This window comes from Maylandia zebra, linkage group LG3 (genome assembly GCF_041146795.1).
Source record: "Maylandia zebra isolate NMK-2024a linkage group LG3, Mzebra_GT3a, whole genome shotgun sequence".
NCBI lineage: Eukaryota > Metazoa > Chordata > Actinopteri > Cichliformes > Cichlidae > Maylandia > Maylandia zebra.
The window spans coordinates 409512-430977 of NC_135169.1; the positions used below are offsets into that span (position 1 = coordinate 409512).

At 41.3% G+C, this 21466-nt stretch overlaps 2 protein-coding genes across 3 annotated transcripts in view; both read left to right on the forward strand.

The window, feature by feature from the left end:
* LOC101479240 (matrix remodeling-associated protein 8) overlaps positions 1–21466 on the forward strand; it is a 359831-nt gene that overhangs the window by 305957 nt on the left and 32408 nt on the right. The window lies entirely within an intron of this gene.
* LOC112430871 (uncharacterized) lies at positions 7343–21212 on the forward strand. The gene is made up of 9 exons (XM_076878184.1): positions 7343–7457; positions 8697–8732; positions 8857–9117; positions 9197–9442; positions 9529–9717; positions 9889–9975; positions 13887–13985; positions 20482–20568; positions 20703–21212. The coding sequence occupies exons 1-9, from the start codon at positions 7427–7429 to the stop codon at positions 20732–20734; spliced, it is 1068 nt and encodes a 355-aa protein (XP_076734299.1). The 5' UTR covers positions 7343–7426; the 3' UTR covers positions 20735–21212.

The window sequence follows — 21466 nt, forward strand, 5'->3', positions numbered from 1 at the left end:
CTCACAGAGATAACTGTGACAAAGTATGCATACGCCTGCGCAAGCGCTAACATTTGCATTTTCGTTTTTACAGCATTACGGTTCTTCATGTGTTTGATCATGTGATTTATAGGAATACTGGCTAATGTTTCTCTACTACAAGATTTCTGGGTTTATGTGTGACGAAAACTGTAGTTACAGGCTATATGTTGATGGAGAAATTAATATAGTTTGAGACATACTGTGATGAGACCAGTGTTACTGTTTCCACAGCGAGTGTTAACTTTATGGTGTTTTATGGCACCTCTAGAATCCGTTGACCTGTGTCTGACCTCCGTCTGACCACAGTCAATGTGTATTGCTAATGTTTGTTTCTTTGAGAATGCTGTAGTAGATTCAGCTGAAGCGGACAAGTGACATGGGTAAAACAAATAAGAGATTACGGTATTTATGGAATAGTTTATTATGGGCTCATTTGCTGGCCACTTTTGAACCCATAATAATAATATATGAGTGGAGTGACTTTGCTTAAGAGAAGTCACTGATTACATTAATGTTAACAGAGTACATGGGATAATCCATGTCTGAGGTGAATTAGGATAATAGTTGTAGTTACTGATTTGAGAAAACCTGCACATGACACTTGTCTTGCTGATGTTGAATGCTTATTACTCTTATGATACAATTGTTTACAGGTATGAAGTTTGATTTCACTTCCAGATTTTGCTTTCCAGGCCGTGATGGTGTGTATGCAGGCTCCTGGGAGAGCCAGGTGTTAAGCAAACTTAATATGCAACACACGCTAACATCTTTTATTGCAGGGTTACGGAGCTACTCCAGAGGAGATGCCCTGATGTTGCCTGGGACATGATCTAGCTAATCTTTTTCTTTAAGACAGGGATCCAGGTTTGGTGAGTTGACGCATGGGAATGTCCATGCGTCAAGAGGTGGAGTGCAAGGATTAACATTAAACAATGTTTACTATTATTGTTGCAGTGATTTGTGTGATTAGCCGTTTTATTTACAAATATTAAACCTATGCAAGTGGTGCATCCATGTTCAGATGAGGCTTTGATGGCCTATAAGTGAAGTTCACTGAACTAAAGAATGTGGTTTGATGATTGTTGACATGCTCTCCAAATAGAAGTTTTTCTTCTTAGCAAGGAAATACAGGTGCAGCAGTAATCTCCTGAGAAATCTTCAGAGGCCCAGTGAGAAGCGCATAGCTGACAGGACCAGGCAGTGGTTGAGGTCAAAGATCAAGCTGATTGGGGCCCATCATGAAATCAGACCTTGGAGCCACAGCAAGGACCATGAAACTGCCTGCAAAATAGAGGAGAGGATCGTCCACAAGATGGGAGAGAGGCTTCAGGAGGATCAGAGATCATCTTCAGCACAGCAGACATCACACAGAGAGCTGTGCTACTAAGCTTCCAGGAAATCAAGAGGAGACTTCCCACAGCAAGATTTTAAATAAAATGAAAGATTCAATATTGACGCTGAGGAAGACAACTAAGGTGTACGACGTGCTCTGCCTTAAACCTTCAGCAGCGTTGGAACATGAAAACTCGTGGGATGAGGGGAGCGTGCCAAGCTCCATCGACAGCGTAGAAGGAGTTCGAGGATGACATCATGATTCTGTGAAAGCACAGGAACCAGAAGCTATGGTGGTGATGACAGCAGTTTCCTATGAACATCACCTAATGCTGTGCCACTATACTGTGCATACGATGACACTCTGAAGGCTGCTGGGATCATAACAGCAGTAAGACAACTGAACCCTGCACCCTTTCCACAGAGGTGTTTCTCTGCAGAGCGTGGACAATGAAGGAGTCATAAATATCCCCCTCGCAGGATGAAGGCCTGAAGTGAGGTGATGGGAGGCCATAAAACTAGAGTGCTGAGAGGTCTGCAGCTTTGGAAATAGCTGAGAACCATGTTGACAAACAACAAAACCAACTGGTATGTTTGAATGTTTATTCTACATACATTTGGACTCTGGTCCTATGGACAACGATGGAAACAACTGGAAGAGACATTCATGACGCCCTGCAGAACTCAAACCACTCTGCAGAGAGACATGTGATGTGCACACCTGGAGGAAGCATCACCAAGCTGAGATGTTTTTGAAAATGTTACTTTTTTATTTTTCACTATTAAATTAACAATTTCTTTGTTTGCTCGTAAGATGCAGTTTGCCATGAGATGAGCTCAATGAATGGGATAACTGCTAATACATTTGTTGAACTGTGTACCTTTTCAGTAATTTAGGGTGATTTGACATATGCTGAGTATAAAAAGGTTTGCATTGAAACTGTCAGACATGAGGTATTCATACCTGGGAACTTTTCAAGCATAAAGGTCAAAAAGGGGGGAAATGTTAGATTTGTATTGTTGATTGTCATTTATGCTTAGAAATATTTACTTATATATGCTTAGAGTTTTGTAATTAGTTGTAGATTGGTAGAGGTTTTGATCCTTGATAGTCTGCAAACTTTGTGTGTATTAGACAGCACTTTGGGAGCATGAGAGGTCATACCATGTCTTATTGTTTTATGGTAGGATTAACGTAGTTGCGTCTGTTCTAGTCTAAGTGCTCTTTGTTTAGATGAACTGCAGGACTTCCTCACCGTGTTATCTAGGATGAACCATCTAGGGTGAGGGGGAGGCTACCCTCTTCCTGACCAAGGATGTTTGACCCTTTGATCAGCAACACACACACACACACACACAGGCAAGGTACTCTGTTTGTATGTAGACGTCGTATGTTAATGAACCTATGCATATTCATGTAACCTCAATAAAAGGATAGTGTATGGGAGGACGGACGAGAGCTACTGGGGTCAAGCGAAGGAACGGCGCTCTGTCTGGTTCTCTCCCGTGCACGAGTAACATGAAGAACTTTGCCTATTTGTGTCTTGCTTAGCAGTGTAATTATATTGTCTTCAACGTTCCAGCGGATGGGTTCAAGCTACAAACCTAACAGTTGTATACATTTAAAATAAGTTAAAACAGGAGGGAATGTTACAGGAAAAATGATTCTATGTTTCTTTACCTTCTTTTAAATGTACAAAGATGCCTTTTGTCTGCCCTCTGCCTATGGTTAGATTAGTTTAGAATTATCTTTTTAGACTTCCCCAGCAAACACATCTTGTTTCTGGGACATATTGTTTTAGATTGTTTTATCTCTCACAGCTTTCTCCCAGCTCTCTGCTGACGAGACTAGCGCCACATATGGAGTTGTTTATTTTATCTGTTTTGTATTTTCTTATCCTGTTCTCACTGTCTTTCCTATAAAAAGTGCCCAGCCTCTGTACACGGTGTGAGTTGTTCTGAACAGCTTACCCGTGTGCACGTTAAAGCATAAAAAGTGATCTTGTCTCATTGTGTCTTTATTTCTCCTGGGTCTTTTACAGAGTTTTCCCCCAACACATGATAAAATCTAATAAGAGTGGTTAGCTGCCTTAAAGACTCGCGATATCACAAGTTCACACAAGTGATTTTTAACCACAGGACACAGGAAAGCACATGATCTGCTTCATGGTCATCTTGGAAAACTAAGAGTCAATCTGTATTCATCCATCTTGAAGAAAATACTTTTTGAGCAAAGGTATCAACAGTTTGTCGATTCTTTTCAGTACTGGATCACTGGAGTTTAGTGTGATGTAGAATTATTGTAGAGACACTGACACTGCCCTGGATGCAGTAAAGGCCTGAGTGTGTCATGAATTTAGGAGTAGATTTCTAGGAGACCCTCCCCCACTTTGAACTGTGAAAGTAAGACAAAGAGAAGTTAATGTTGAGTGGAAATTCCCCAGGGGATACCTGGGTGAGGGTTTCAATGTTTGTAACTGGATAACTTTGGTCTGAAAGGGAGGTGGACTTTTATGACCGGCAGGAAGTCACGTACTCAGAGACGCACACATCTTCAGAAGTTTTCTGATGACTCTGCGGTGGTTGGATGCATCAGCAGGGATGATGAGACAGAGTACCGGGCTGTAGTCGACTCCTTTGTCACGTGGTGTGAGTAGAATCATCTGCAGCTCAACGTGGCAAAGACCAAGGAACTGATCGTGGACTTCAGGAAGACCAGGAAACACTTGACTCCTGTTTGAATCCAGGGGGTAAATCTTGAGATAGTGGAGGACTATGGTCGTGTCCAAATTCATGGGCTGCATCCTCCTGAGGCCGCATTTGTAGACCGATTACGTCACAGCGACGCGCCGAAGGCTGTCCAAATTCGTAGACTCCTCCGAATGCAGCCGACAAATGCGTCCTCCTTTTCCCCGAATTTGAAGGATGGGTCGGGTGTGTCCTTCGTGGCCTACCATATCCCAGAATTCATAGCGTGGCCCAGCCAAACTCCAGTTTCCAACACTGGCGGTCGCTACTAAGTTTTAAAATTACTCATACTAATATTTCTGTGTCACAAAATAAACTTTTAACATATTTTCAGGCGAGAAAGTAGCTGTGTAAACATCAAATATCTGATCGGTTTATCAAGGTATCGCATATTTGCAAAAGTGCTTCGACGTTTTCGGAGACGTCTGCTACCCACTAGCTCGATAGCTAGCCGGGAGCTCGAGGGTTACTGATGCGGCCGAGAACGGCAAAACTCCCGGCACATCATTTTCAGATCACCGCGGACTATCGCTGCTCGGTTTAAACGTAATATATAAGTCACTTAGACAACCTAAAAATGTTATTGTTGGGCTTTTTTTCCAGTGTTTTGTTTGTTCGTGAGTAAATCGGTTTGGCTGAGATTAAAGTTATTAGATTAGATTAGATAAAATAAAACTTTATTAATCCCCCGGGTGGGTTCCTCCTTGGTTTTTACACAGCTGACTAAACGTCAAACAGAAAACTGATTAAACAGAAGTATGAGACAGTCGAGAATTTGTCCTGTTATACTTTAGATAGCAAGGATCAGACGGCTGAGTTTATTAAACTCCACCGAGACAGCGGTGACGCTAATCAGAAGGCTAGACCGTCCAATTTCACGGCCGTTTACTTCCGGCCTACCCGACCTTCTGAGGACCCGGCCCACGTAGACCGCGAAGGCCGGGTCCTCAGGAGGATGCAGCCCATGAATTTGGACACGACCTATAAATACCTTGGAGTACACATTGACAATAAACTGGACTGGGCTAAAAACACCACAGCACTTTACAGGAAGGGTCAGGGTTGTCTCTATTTTCTGAGGAGACTGAGGTCCTTCAACATCTGTTGGACAATGCTCAGGATTTTCTATGACTCTGTTGTGGCCAGTGCGATCCTCTATGCTGTTGCATGTTGGGGGAGCAGATTGAGGGTTGCTGATACTAATAGACTCAATAAAGTGATCCGCAAGGCCAGTAATCTTCTGGGGATGGAGCTGGACTCCCGGTCCTGTTGGAGGGGCAGATGTTGTCCAAAATAAAGACAATGTTGGATAATTCCTCCCACCCACTCCATGACATGCCGGCTAGTCACAGGAGCACGTTCAGCGAGAGACTGAGATTACCGAAAAGCACCACTGAACGACACAGGAAATCATTCTCATCATCAACTCATCCAACTAACACACTGAATACCAGTGATGGAAATAACTGCAGGAATAACTTTTTTCAGTGTTGAGTAATCTAATTACTATTTCTATCGTTACAACTCTGTTACCGTTACTAACAAGAAAATGCGGTCGCGTTACTATTTTTCAACAAACAGACGGTTGAAGCTATGTTCAGCTTATCGCATCTTATATCAGTTGTACGGAAGGAGCTGTAAGTAACCTGGGCGCTACAGCTTTAAGCTGCTGCGTGCGCTCCCGCGGATAGTAATCACGATCACTTTTTGGCACCTGTAGCTCAGGGGGGCAAAACAATTGCATGAGTGCTGCTGTTTGACTGAGGAAGAATAAAGCATTAGCGGTAAGCCAATCACATGACCACTTAAAGACATAGCAACAAGGTGATATATACCAGTTATAGCAGTGTTTAAATTGTGTTGATAGGCCACGTAAAACCAGAGTCATGATAAACAATATTTACATGGCGTTTTTTCCTCAATAGTTTCGTCATGTTTAACGTCTAAGGACAGCGCTAGCAAGAACTCTCTGCTTATGAGCAAAAAATAAAAATAAAATAAAAAAAACAAAACAAAAAACAGCCCTTTCATGTCGACCGATCAAAAAATTATATGGTAACATGACATTTGGTTGTTTAGGAAGAGTGACGGCGAGAGAGAGAGAGAGAGAGAGTTTTGAGATGAGAGAGATTTGTGACGTTTAGCGTGTTTGGAGTGTGTAGTTAATGTGTTGTCTTGTGTAGTTAGTGTGTAGTGTTGTGGATAGTTTTGAGTTGTGTGTCAGAACAATGAGGCGACTGCCGTCTCCAGGTAGAAACAGGAGTGATACACCTGCTGCTGTCAGACCTGCAGGTATCAGGCTGTGATGTTTCCTTTACAGACAGAAATTATTTTTATGTAGTGGCACAAATAATTTGTGTGGCATCTTATTGAATGCAGAACAGCTGATTGTTCTGTAAATAGTTTGAAATGGTTATTTAAAAATTGAAGGTAAAAGGTAAATGGATGCAAATAACTTTGTTGTTTTCAAAACTTGTGCTTTTAAAATTGGCAATTTATATTTACATTTAAAGTTATGAAATATGATTCAATAAACATGTTTGTGGTTGTTACAGTAAAAAATATGCTGATTTTATGTTTTGTTGTCTGATTTTAGATCAGTTGTGTTAATATGTCAAATGAAAACATAACTGTAAATTCAATTACTAGAGTAAAAAGTTTAGAAGCAAAGACTGTGACAGTTTTGACAAAAATCTGGTTCAGATTTGCTGTACAGGAGTAGCTGGTGTCTTATTTATTGATAACAAAATGTGGAAACATCATTGTACTGTATCCATGTTAGTGTTTAAAGTGCAACATCTCCCTCTAGTGGTCAAATATAAACCATGTGTGAGGATGGTGTTAATGTAAAATGTGAATCATAGTGTTCCAGTCAGTCATCAGTGTGTCTCTGCACAGCTGTAATTAAAATGTGTTCAGAGGGCCTCAGTGTCTGAATGGTTCCAGTTCAGCTCCATAACAGCAGCGTCCCTGGTTTGATTCCTGTGTTTCAGCTCATATCTGCCTCTCTCACTGAGGGGGACGTCCACTACATGGACATGGATTTGTTCATCAACCAAACTACAGATCACTGAGAGCAGAGGAGATTAGATTTCATTATTTCTCTTTTCATCGGTGTGAACCAATAAATTTCTGAGGCAGGTCACTGTGTTAAGAATTATATGTTTAAATAGTTTTTTTAATTACTTGTATCTTCTTTTCTATAATTTAGTCCACACCTCACTGTGTTTGAACCAATAGAAAGCTGGTGCTCAGAGGAAGAGGGCGGGCTTTACTTGGTGTCAGTGACAGAAATGAAAAAAAGCTCAAATGAGTGAGAAGGACGATGAAGGAAACATCTGTGCTGTGTCTGCTCTGTAAGTAGAATCTCTGTGTTTGTTTGAATTCTTGTACTTTGACTGTCTGCTCTCCTGATAACTGATGATGGAGGAGAAGACATGAAAAACAAATCAGGCTGAATTCAAGTTCAAAACACCACGAGGACCAACTGCAGGTCTGAACTGACTCTTTATCTTTGCTCAGGAGTCGAGGAAACACAGCAGGCAGTGAAAAGATCAAATCATTCACTCATTATATCAACACAGCTTGAAAGTCAACACAAGACTTTACTGTGTTATTTAAATGCAGTGGATATTTTATATATACTCAGAGTCTGTGCTCATGATCACTGTGATCACATTAAAAGCTGCTTCTTAGATAAAAAGTAAAAGAGTTCAAACTGTCTGATACATTTACATCAGTAACAAAAATAGAAGTCTTTTTTTTTGCCTGTCCCGTTTGGCTCTTTTACCATCAGAATTATTGTCTAAAGGCAAAGAAAGATGCCCAACGGATTTACTTTACCAAAATGGACCACCCTTGCCTTGCCACATTGGTCTATTTGATTCCCCTTTTATTGTTTATTTTATTGTTTATTTTATTGTTTATTTTATTGTTTATTTTATTCCAAGAACAGAAAGCAATATAATAAACAACATCATCATGATGATCTATGGGAATATAACAGTAAATACTAAGTATTGAACACTATTGTGCAGCACGTAAGACAGCGCACAGTGTGCTTTGAGGTAGGAGCCAAAAAGGGTGTAGTTTGTGGGTGTGATCACCCGTGTGTACACCTGTGAGCATGGACGCACTTGTTTTTAAAAGGTTCCTCCATGTAATGATCTGCTAGAGGGTGTGGGGGGGCCACAGCCCCATAGAAGAAAAGTCTTCTGGAAAAGAGTTGATGTTGTGTAAAATAATAATAAAAAGAAAACGGCAAGATTTATTTATCATATGTAACAGTACAGGTGTCACAGAGGTGCAGTGTTAGTGTATGTAAGTTTCCTCCACATTACAAGGACTTAGCTGGTGATTCTAAACTGGCCAGATGGTCACAATTTTAGGACCTGTGCCAGAAGCAGCTTCTGACAGCTAGGGTAAGCTCCCACTCTCTCTCTGCCTCAAATCAGGTAGAATGGATAAAGAGATCTTCAACCAAATATTTTTAAACATGTTGCTGGCTTTAAATTGAAAATGAGCAGATATTTCAGAGTGTGTGGAGTTGTTCTTTATGTTCACCTCAAATCAACCTGAGTGTCATTTCTCTTTAGTTCTGATCTCACTGCTGAGCTGCACAACAAACCAAGGTCAGTAACCTTCTTCTGTCACAGTTTAAACCTGATAAACTCTGACAGGTTTTAAACTTTTGATTTAACGTTTTCAGTAAAGATCAAAGACGTGATCATCAGTTTTTCATTGTAACCCTCACAGCTCGTCTGACTGTGAGTCCCAGCAGCTCTCAGTTCTTTGAATATGACTTTGTGTCTCTGAGCTGTGAGGAGGACGACAGCTCTGCTGGATGGACTCTGAGGAGAAACACAAGCAAACAACAGAGGACTCAGTGTGGAGATGTGTGGGGAGAAGGAGCTGGTTCTTCCTGTAACATCACTGTTTTCCCATTGGACAGTGGAGTTTACTGGTGTGAGTCCAGAGAGGGTCCCATCAGTAACATGGTTAACCTGACAGTCACTGGTAAGCTGAGTGTGTGGAGTTAGTGTTGATGAAGCTGTGTGTAAATGGATGAAATGCTGTAGTTTGTCTCTGTGTTGAGGTGGATCAGTGATCCTGCAGAGTCCTGTCCTCCCTGTGATGGAGGGAGATGACGTCACTCTGCTCTGTAAAACAAAGACCACTCCCTCCAACCTCCCAGCTGCTTTCTATAAAGATGGCTCCCTCATCAGGAAGCAGCCTACAGGTCACATGACCATCCAGCATGTTTCCAGGTCTGATGAAGGCCTCTACAAGTGTGACATCAGCGGTCATGGAGAGTCTCCATCCAGCTGGATCACTGTCACAGGTGACACACTCACCTGTCTGTGTTTCTGCAGCTTTCAACATTCACAATGTGACGACAACTTAATGACTGTGTTTGCTTTATTTTAGGGGAACACACCACCACACCTCCACCTACATCCACACCTCCACCTACATCCACCTCTCCTCCTGCCTCCATCACTAGCCCTGGTTCCCCTCTCATACCTGTGTTGTCATCTGTTGGATCAGTCTGTTTTCTGATCCTACTGGTGTTACTGGTTTTGTTGATTAGACAACATGTTCACAGGAAACCTAAAGGTGAGAGTCAGATTTAATGAGTTTGAGTTGTTCAATAATCTAGTTATCTATTGTGATTACTCCTTGTTGTTACACATTATAAAACTAAAATACCCTTTTTTCAGTGCTTTTAATGAAAGATTATTTTATATTGTTTTTCTCTCTTATCTGACTTTTTATTTATTTAAACAGATCAAGCTGTGAAAGAAGAGATCACATACAGTGACATTAGAATAAAACATCATCAACAACAACAACAACCAATAAAACAAAACAAAGGTAATACTGAGTGCTTTGATCAGTGCTGGCGGTTGGGTAGTTGCAAGATTGTGTTTTGCAAGACAACTTTGTTTTTCTGAAATTTGAATACTGTGGAATACGGGTTGAATACAGGAACAGTGACATTTTCATATTGTATTTGTAAATATATAAGGACATCATGGGCGACCGTGGCTCAGGGGGTTGGGAAGCGTAAATGTGTAACCGGAAGGTCGCCGGTTCGATTACCCGGGCTCTCTGTCCTGGTCGTTGTGTCCTTGGGCAAGACACTTCACCTCCCGCCTACTGGTGTTGGTTAGCCTACAATTGGGTTGCGTGGCTCAAGAGCTGGCAGTTCGTCTTGTAATTGGAAGGTTGCTGGTTCCCTGGCTCCGACATCCTCAGCTGTTTTGGCAATACACTTCACCTACCACCTACTGGTGTTGGTCAGAGGGGCCGATGGCGTGATATGGCAGCCTGGCTTCTGTCAGTCTGCCCCAGGGCAGCTGTGGCAACAACCGTAGCTTGCCTCCACCAGTGTGTGAATGAATAGTGGTATTGTAAAGCGCTTTGGGTGCCTTGAAAAGCGCTATATAAATCCACTCCATTATTATTGTTATCATAAGAAAGAAAGAATTAAAAAACCTCAAAACCTAAGCATATTAGCCAATTATGTTGTTGTTGCATTGATCCATGGTGACACCTTTCAGACTATCACTGTAAACATGTTTGTCATCTTATTTATTAAACTGGGATTTCGGGTATTCATAACTAGCATGGTGTTTATTTAATCACAGATAGAAAGATGCTTTGTGATGTCCATAGTAGAAAAGTGTAGAAAAATTAGATGAGAGGATGGGGTGCTATGTTATCAACTAATACTGCCTGTCTTTGGTTAACAAACTACATCCACAGACACAAATTGTAGATTGTGCAAAGTAATGTAATATAGTAAAAGTTTGAAATGTGACTCTATGCATACAGTTTGTCGAGTTAGAAATAACGTCACACTTCTCTCCTCATCTCTTTAGACAGAAGCTTGATCAACTGATGTATGTAACTGAATGGTCAGATTTGCTTCTAGGTGGATTTTGATGAAACTTTACAGGGCAGATCATTTTTGATAATATAATAATATTTCAGTTTTTGGAAGGAGATATTAATTTTATCCCATTAGCCACACAAATTTTTTCATTATTTCAAACTTATTTACTTTAGAATTTAAACCAATGGAAGGTTTTAATCTTGATTTGTGTTTTTCACTCTGATTAACTAAATCTATAACTTAAAGAGAGGGACTTTATTTCAAACAGTCACACAGCGGTGTGCAGGTTGACAGATGACCTTTTTACCCCTGTAATGGCGCTGTGACACATTCAGCTACGTTTCACCATGTAGGGGAGACCGGGGATAGTTGTAACATTTTTGACATTTCTGTCTGTAAATTGAAGCTCTTTTAAGGTAGTGGATTCAAAATGTAATGCAAAGTATTTACATGTCTCTGCTATTAAATAGTGCAGCTATTTTCTCTGCAGCACAATTACCCATTGCATGGTATGGTCTCAAACACAAAGAGTGAAATGTTACAATTAACCCCATAGTCTGGGTTAGTTGTAACATATCCCGGGGTGAAATGTAACACAATGAAATAAGGGTACTAACAAAACATTAACGTGTAATCTTTGTTTATTCAACACATGAATGCACTTACATCAATTTATGTAGCTGTGTGTGTGTGTGTGTGTGTGTGTGTGTGTGTGTGTGTGTGTGTGTGTGTGTGTGGGTGTGTGTGTGTGTGTGTGTGTGTGTGTGTGTGTGTGTGTGTGTGTGTGTGACAGAATGCAGAAATCTAGCTTTTGAACATATTCCAACCCCCCAAAAAAGACAAATTATGGAATTTTCTGCAACTGAATATTTCATTAATTTTGGTTGGTCTTCCTTGAGTTTGGCCTCATTGGCTCAGTGGGCATTATAACCTACAACTCTTGCACCAACTTTGAACATAACAATGAAGCTGAAAAAATGTAGTTGTTCACCAGCATCGCAATTCCATTACTTTTTATCCTGGCTTACCTTGGTGTGGTTTGCAAAGTGCTTCAGAAAGATGAGGAAATCTGTTTCTTGCACCCATCCTGATTTATTTCCACTACCAGTACTTCCTACTGGTCCATCTCTGACACAGTGGTCTGCATAATGTATGTGTGGGAACACAAACAGTGGAGGAATTGTGTTGCCAATGGCATTAACCACATATACAAAAGCGACCAGTGAACCTCTCTCTGCTGATGTCGTTGCCCCAACTTGTTTAATATAAGTTAAAGTAATAGTGTGGTAAGTTGTAACATCTGCATTATTGTTACAACTAACCCAGACTGTTGCTGTTACAACTGACCCAGACTCCTATAGCCATGAACTAGCTAACATTACAGCCAACGGCTAAAACACTAGCACTAAAGACCTACACAGAATATATCCCCATAGACATACAAATAACATAATTTAAGTTTGATGAGTTTAACTGCAAATCAGATAATGCTATTAGAAATTGAAATAAAGTAGAAAAACTTACTTTTTGGCATACAAATTACTTTTTTTCATGTTAAATTGTCTGTGTTTGACAAAATGTGCTGATTTTTCACATGTGATAGCAGAACTGAGTTGGGCATGCACAGGATGAGTCACATCATTTGAAACTTAGCCCTGATTGGAGAAATTGGAAGTGTTACAACTGACCCACGTTACAACTATCCCCGGTCTCCCCTACGTTAATTAACTACGTTAATTAAGCTCATCTTTGGACAGTTTCAAACTTCTCTGTTGTATTGTGACAAATATGTAACTTCGCTAAATACATTATCAAGTTTATGAGAATAGTTTGTGTGCTTCTCTCATAGTTTAGTCTAAGGTAACTGGACAGCAATCTTTATGTTGCTTTGTAACTTTACCTAACAGTCGAAGCATCTTTTTCAAAGCAGGCTGCAGTCATACACACATTTCAACACTCAGACACACATTTCCTAAAAGGAAAACAAACCATCAACTCTCTGAATAATAGACACCCCACTCTAAATCCTAAGCCAGTAAATCAACAGTACTTTGGGATCCAAGGTGAGAGCTGGATAAATGCTGCGATGCATCAGGGATCCTTGCAGGAGAAAACAAGAAACAAGAACTATTAGTTGTACCAGTAAACCCTTTAACACCCTTCTTACAGGGTGTTAAAAAAACTGTGGGTTTTTTTCTTCTTGAGTAATTTCAGACTTCTAAATTTAACATAGAAGAACCAACACGTGTCATTCTGTTGAATTCAACTGAGAATCTAAAGCGTCTCATTAGCACACAGAAGGGTAGCTTTCTTTTACCAGGCATGATTTGACACTAAGCTTATCAGAAAGGCAAGAGCAGTTTCAACTTATCTGTTGACATTACTCAACATCCTGAAATATTGATTGTGCTTTGTTGAAAAACTAAGAGATAATAAAGAGATTATCTACAAAGTCTACAAAGTATGATACTTCTATCCACCTGTGAAAAATGTAAAGCATTTAAGACTTTACATTTAAGTTTGTATGTTAAAGTTTTTGCAATTGATGCTTTTTTATTTATTTTCTTTATCCAAAATCTAATAACTTGATTGTCTTTATCAAATGTGAGTCTTAGTCTTTAAAGTTTGCAGTTTTGTGTTGTTCTTCGCGTGCTGGACTGTGCGTTTGTGGTAGGTGGTTAACAGACACTAACAGTGCTGCAGTCGTCCAACATCCTGTTTCTCATCATCAAGAAAAAGTTTTAACACAGGCGTGAAGACAAAGAAGAAAGAACTAAACTAACTTCAGTGTTTGCTTGCATTTTAACTGACTTCACATTTATGTGACATCAATATTTGAAATTACATTTACTTTGGATTTGTGCTTTATGTATGTGTGACTGTGCAGAAGGTGATCCAGCTGTAATCTACTCAGGAGTGAGAAATGACGACATCAATTATGAACAAATCGTCATCACAGACAAGAAAGAAAAATCAAAGGCGAGAGGTACAGCAGCTCTTCTTTTTTTGTTTTTTCGCCTGTCCCATTTGGTTCTTTAGCCGTCAGAATTGTTGTCTCTCAGACCAACAAGGATACCCAATGGATTTATTTTGCCAAATGAATCATCGTGGCATTGCCGTATTGGTCCATTTGATCGACTTTTGTTTTTATTATTTATTATATTTTATTTTCAGATGTTACAGACGAGACAGACATGAGTGAGGGATAGGAAAGGGAGAGAGAAAGAGGAAGGAAAAGAAAAACAGAAGGGGAGAGGGACAGTGTTGAGAGAAGAAGAACAGAAAACAAGCAAAAAAAAACAAAAAAACAAAGCAACATACTAAACACAACACCATCGCATTAATCTAGCTAAGTGTAAACAGCAGTAAATACTAAAAATTCAATGTCGTTGTGCAGCACGCAGGACAGACAGCGCACAATGTGCTTTGAAGTAGCAGCCAAGAAAGGTGTAATTTAAGTCTACGAGCAGTGAACACGCGTGTGCACACCTGTGTGGATCAGCACGCTTGTATTCAAATGGTTTCCACATGTAATGGTCTGCAAGAGGATGTAGCGAGCCATAGCCCCGTCCCCCAGGGCATGAAGCAGGCATGGAGGAGATCCAGGCCCCAGACATCCAGAGGCCTCAGAGTGCGAGAGCCCAAGGAGGACCACCGGAGGAGGGCATCCGTGCTACCCTCATGGGAAGGGCTGAGGATCCCCAGACGAGGCGTCACCCAGTAGCCACCGAGCAGAAGCTAGAGGGGGCTGCACCGGCGTGCCCGCCGGCTCTGCCGGCAACAAGCTGTGCCAGAGTGAACCGAGCTGCAGGCCCAGGGGCCGGAGGCCCGAGGGCCCCCCGCACCCCGGAGGAGGCCTGACCGAGCAACAGGCGCCAGGCCCCGCCAGGTAGACACCGGGAGTGAGCCGGTACATACCTGAGTGCCCAGCCCCAGACACCAAGAACCACCAATGCACCGACCCCTGAGGGCATCAGTCACCGGCAGGGAGTGTGGTGAGGGGAGATAGGCCTTGGAGGGCCTGGGAGTTCCCAGAGAGGTGGAGTCTAAGACCCGACCTGACATATAGACACAGACAAACATGCATTCCCACCCTCGTGCACACATACACAAACACTCAGCACTCACCCAACGTAAGGACTGACATAAATGGACATGTAAACACAATCACACTCCCCAAACATACTCTATCCCCCGGGTCCAGGTACCCTCGCCCCCAGAAGGGGAAACAGAACCCAGACCCAAGAGATGTTACCCTTCCCCCCGGGGTGGAGGCAAGCAGACCGTCCCAGCTCCACAGCAGCAGGGAGGCCAATCGGACAGCCAACATCTCCTCTAACAACATCCTCAGCCAACAACAGCTCTTCTTTGTCTCCATCCTTCACTTCTACAGCCAGACTGAGGCTGTGGTTTAGCAGGGTTAGGCTTCACCATGTTAGTCATGCTAGCATCTTCTAATTAGCATAAGGCTGATGAAAATACAATGGATGGGTGGTTAACGTTTATTACAGTTTATCGGCTGCACACACAAAATCACACAACACACAAAATCACACACATGACAGGTCACCCACATTCTGTAAAATACAATCAATAGGATAACTGCATTATGCACAAAATTATAATTAATTCAAACAAGATCATATTTTCATGCAAAATGATTTGTTCTCATAAGATCATCCATCCATCATTTCTTACTACTTATGTAGGTGCAGATCACAGAGGGAACAGCTTAAACAGAGAAGCTCATAGCTCTGCTCTGAAGCTCTTCTGGGGAAACGTCACTGTGTTCCCAATCAGCTGAAAGACATTTTCTGTCTGAGAGACTGTAAAACCAGCATTTAATGGTACAGTCCCTCAGCAATGGAGGTTGAGAAAATGGTCCAGTCAAACTCATGGGTGGCTGTACTTGGACTCAAAATGTACAACCCAGGAAATTCTGTTTAACAAGTTTATTTACAAAACTTAAACAACAACCTCCTGAGACTGGGACCAAACAGGTTGGTGAGACTGATTCAGAGCATAGTGTGAATAATGCAGTTGTGCTCAGTGTTTACTTGGTATTTCTCCACAGAGTGGTGGAGGGTGGTGCGTTAAGCAGGTGAATCTCAGTCCTCTTTCCAATCTAAATTCCAAGGTGAATCACGCAGAAGGTGATAATTTTATTTTTTTAAATCAGACACTAGTACAATGAAAAAAATAAAAAACAAACAAACAAACAAAGGACCTACTCCCAGAAGTTGTCTAGTAGCGTTTTGTGGGAGAAACGTTTCGTCACTCATCCAAGTGACTTCTTCAGTCTCAGCTAGACTTGTAGTAAAGACCCCCTAATCCGAGACCAAGACAAGACCAAGACCAAGTTGAGACGAGACCAAGACCAAGATATATATATCTATCTACTTAGCACTTTTAATTCTTATTCTTATTTTTATTTTCATGTCTATTTAAGCATAATTTATAACAGTATGTTTGCACTGAAGCACCGCAGCAATTTCCTAATGTTGTAAACCTGCTCAACATTTGGCAATAAAACCCTTTCTGATTCTGGAGGGTTTTCTCCAAGCATGACATCCCGGTGCATTTCAGACCCAGCAACACACTCAGACAAAAACTGGTTCACCCGAAAGACAAAACGCCAAAACACAGCCTTAACAATGTGGTGTATGCTGTACAGTGCAGCGAGGAATGCTCAGACCTCTACATTGGAGAGACCAAACAGCCACTTCACAAGCGCATGGCACAACACAGAAGAGCCACCTCCACAGGACAAGACTCAGCAGTCCATCTGCATCTTAAGGATAAAGGACACTCTTTCGAGGATGCCAATGTTCACATTTTGGACAGAGAGGACAGATGGTTTGAAAGAGGAGTGAAAGAAGCCATCTATGTCCACTGTGAGCGACCATCTTTGAACAGAGGCGGGGTTTACGACACCAACTCTCTGCCATCTATAATCCAGTTTTGAGATCCCTTCCCAGACGCCTTAACGCCCACTCACATCCTGGGCCATCTGACCTCAGGAATTCGCATGATAAGGTGGGGCCAGGTTTCACAATGAACTCACCCGAAACTCTGGCTGATTGGGACCCACACCCAGTTTCACACCTTGGCTCAGGTGATTAGAGGATCATCAGGGGGTCCTTTTGTCCCTCTGTGGGGGGTCACTCCCACTAGGGTTATATCTGGGACTCTCCACCATTTAACCTTAGAACTGAAGAAGCTTCTCGGATGAGAGGTGAAACGTCTTCAAGTAACTTAAAGAAGTCCAGACGCTTTTCTTTGCAAGATCCTTTGACAAGTTTTGGTAAACAACCATTTGACTAACGTGTGTCTCACCTGCTCTTGTTCCATCTCTGTTCTGTCCTCATTCTCTCTCTCCCTCTTTGTGCTGACAATCAAGCCAAACACCAACATCATCAAATATACAGTTGAAACCAGATATTTACAAAATCTTCAGATAAAAACACAAACGCTTTTTAATTGTAACATCAAATCAGACTAAATGTTTATTTTTTTAGATTGATAAATATAAAAACATATTTGTTAACTTTAAGAGTAAAGAGAGAAACTATCTGTATTTCTTAATTGCAAATGGCACCAAATTGTAATCAACATTCAGCCACACTTATGGAGCTCCACAATTCTCTTCCTGGCGTTTTGGTTGACATCTCTTGATGTTCCCATGTCAAAGAAACAGGCTCTGTGTTTTGTCTTATATGCATCCACAGCTGTGCCACCAATTTACTCACATGGACTCTACTAACCTATCAGAAGCTTCTTCAGCTCAGAATGGAATCGTCTGGAGGTTTCTTATTAATTAACAATAAACTTAGTGTACATGTACTCCTAAATATTATTCTGACATTTAACTAATTCAAAAGATATTTCAACATTTATTTATCTAAAATAAAACAAGTTTACTCTAAATTGATGTTTAACAGTAAAAAAAGTTTTTATGTTTTCTCCATAAAGTGTATGTAAATATCTGGTTTCAACTGTGAGTATACTGCTGTGTATTGAAATTCCTCTTGTTTTGCATAGATATACTGAACATTCAAAGCATAATATATAAAATAACATCTACCTGAGTTTTTTCTTTGAAAGAAGCTCCTTATGTCCATTGTTGTGTTCATCAGTACACAATTGAAACCGATTTAGAGAGTTTGTTTAGCCGTGGAGGGAAACAACTGAAAATATGAAATGTAAGCTAAGACTCTCTAAAACATCAGCATTGCTGTTCGGCTTTTTATTTATCCATTTGTTGATTCACTCGAAGAGCAAGAAACGCAACCAAGTGATCAGTTTGATATCAATCTTTTGTGATACACCGTCATATTTACATTATTAGTTCAGTACGAATGATTTGCTTTGGTACCTGCTCAAACTTAAGCTCTCCTCTGTCTGCAGCAAACTCGCAGGCAGCAACTTTTCCCCCCTCGCTCACATGGGTGCTGTGCTCAGTCGCCTAGTGCCTGAGCTCGGATCATACCAAAATTAGGGGGAATTTACGACGGTGCGCTCTGTGCTTCGTGAGTTGTTTTTGTTTTATACAGTTTTCAGTCAGGCATCTAACTAAAAAATTACACTCCAAAAGACCCCATGCTTCTGAAAAAATGACCCGGGCTTAAGCCCAGTAAACCACCCCTCCGCTCCGCTGATGGTTGACTCCAAATCTCCCGAACACTATGTCGATTTGAGAACGCAAGACCGAAACAGCGATACCGAGACCAAGACAAAAGTCCGTCGAGACCAAGACCACGTAAAAGTGGTCTTGAGACCAAGACCGGTCTCGATACATCCAACTCTAGTCTCAGCTGACTGTAGGTTTCCCCAAACTTATAAACAGTACATTTGCATAATGACTGAAACCAGCCCACTGAAGGAACAATGGGCTGGGAGGTCAGTTCCTTAATCTTAATTAATCAATTAACCACTGATCAATGGTCATGAGTCCCATTCACAGAGAGTTGAGGAATGGCTGCAATCACAGCATTGTAAGATGGTGACAGATGTACCCTTAGGCCTCTTCCTCCATTCAGAGATGGTCTTTCCCTTTTCACGTAAATGGCCTCCTTGACTCCAAAAACCAGCATTCCTCCCTGTTCAGGATGTGTACATCCTCATCACTGAAAGAGTGTCCACTGGCCTGTAGCTGTAAATAGACTGCAGAGTCCTGGCCTGACGAGGTTGCTCTTCTGTGTTGTGCCATTCACTTCGCCAGAGGTTGTTTGGTTTCCCCGATGTATAAATCCTGGCAATCCTCCTGCACTTAACAGCGTACACTATGTTACTCTGTTTGTGTCGGGGGACCAATTTTTGGCGCAGCGTGTTTTGGGGTTTAAAACCCACAGAGATGCGGTGTTTAGAAAAAATGTGTCTCAGCTCATCCACTCCTGACACATACGGGATCACTAAGGATTCAACTGACAACTGCTACTTAGGCAAGGCAAGTTTATTTGTATAGCACAATTCAACAACAAGGTGATTCAAAGTGCTTTACTTAAGGGACCAGTTGTCTTTGCAGCCCGATTCAGAGAGGGAGTGGTAGGAGTGTTGCATTGAATGTCTACACTAATTTCTGTTGGAATTAATAAAGGCTTGCAAAAAGTGTTTTTCTCTGTTTCTGGCAGGACCGTGGGTAGGTTCACTTGCTACTAGGCTGCTTGTGGCCTGTTGGCTGCTGTAGATATTGTGGTGCTGTCTTGATTGACACACCTCTGCAACATAGCCCAGAGGTCTGGATTGTGCCTCTGGATTGCCAGCCTAGAGTGGTGGTTCCCCTTTTTAAGAGAGGAGTCCATAGGGTAGGCTCCAATCACACATTCCTCAGCCTATCTTGGAAGGTCTACACCTGAGTACTGAAGAGGAGTCTTTTAGTTAAAACTTGTATTGGATTGGACTGGACCAGCTCTCTGTCCCCTTGAGAATATCCCAGGGAGCTTCTGTTTAGAGTTTTGTCCCAGTGAGCAACACTTAATAAATGGCAGACTTGTGCTTGTGTTTCAGGAGGACATCTAAAAAGACACTGACTGAACAGACCAATCAGTCAGTTCCCAATTTCTATTTTTATTTTAAATTCTGTGTGGAAACCACAGAAGTTACTTCCTCTTGCTGATTCCAGATAATGGTAGCCTGATTCTGATGACTCTAACCACTTGTCTTCTGCTTTGGGCAGTAACAGTGTTCATGTTGTGAGAACGAGTTTGCATGTTGCTCTGTGGTAAAATGTATCAGGCTGTCTGATAGAAGACAGCACCTTTGTGGTCGTCTGTCTTCCTTTTTCACAAACATCCCCCCAAAGTTCTTTGTGGTTACTGTGTTTCACAGCAGAGCTGCTAAGAAGCTGTTAGAAAAAAACACAGTGAGAATCTGCTGCTCTTTATAAAATCGATCACTTAATCTCTTCATAATCAAAATAAAAACTGTTTGCCATAGAAAAAATGACACAGCTGTAGTTTTAACTTCAGTGTTTTACTCTGCAGAGTGCAATCCAGCTACAATCTACTCAGAATTGAGAGCAGGCGACGTCTGCCATGGACCGAAAACCACCAGATCAAAGAGGCCCAAAGGTACAGCTGCTCTTTAACTTTGTACAGAGCCGAGCAAACCACGTGTTCACTGAAGCTCAGTAAGTCTAATCTCTGTCAGAAAGGAAACTGTAACTTTGTTTGAACTGTTTGTTTGTGTTCACACTTTAAACCAGAGCCAGACACCATCTACTCTTTACTGAAGTAGTCCACCAGTCCAACCACTGACGTCCAGCTGCTGGTCTCTAACTGGTCCTCCCAGCACCTCAGACCAGAGGACATCTATAAATTTTCACTGAGATAATTCAAAAATAACTTCCTATTTTAACTTGCTTTAAATGTTTTTTATGGCAAATGAGAATATAAATATGTTAATATGATTCATAACTCTATTATTAATAGCTTTATTCATGTTTGTTGGTTCCTGCAGTGGGAAATTATTTTCAGCATTAATAAACTTCTCTTCTAGTGTGTTTTCAGTGTTTTTCTCACGTGGTCGTGGGCTTCAAAAATATGTGAAATGGAAAATGTGACTTGTTTGGTTGTGGCTAATCGATGCACACCTCCTTACATGCAGAGAAGCTGAACAACCACACGCTAAAAACTGCACAGTGGCTGAAAACTGCACAGAAACACTTCACCACGTGTTTTGCACGTTTGAGGCTGAAGAATTAATTTAATTTATTTTTTTTATTTCACTGAGAACCAAGCTTTTTACATGGCAAGTATTCATGTTTAATTATGTTTGAAAATTTACTAAAAAATATGCTAAAATTTTCTGGTAGCAGCTTCTCAGCAGAGAGACGTTTTTATATCTGATAAAGTAACTCAGACTAACTTCCTGAACCAGCACAGGGCCCTTCCTGTTTAACCTCTCACAGAAGCTTAAGATGACCACAAGTCACAATCAAAATCTTTTTCCATCTACTGGTTGATCTGC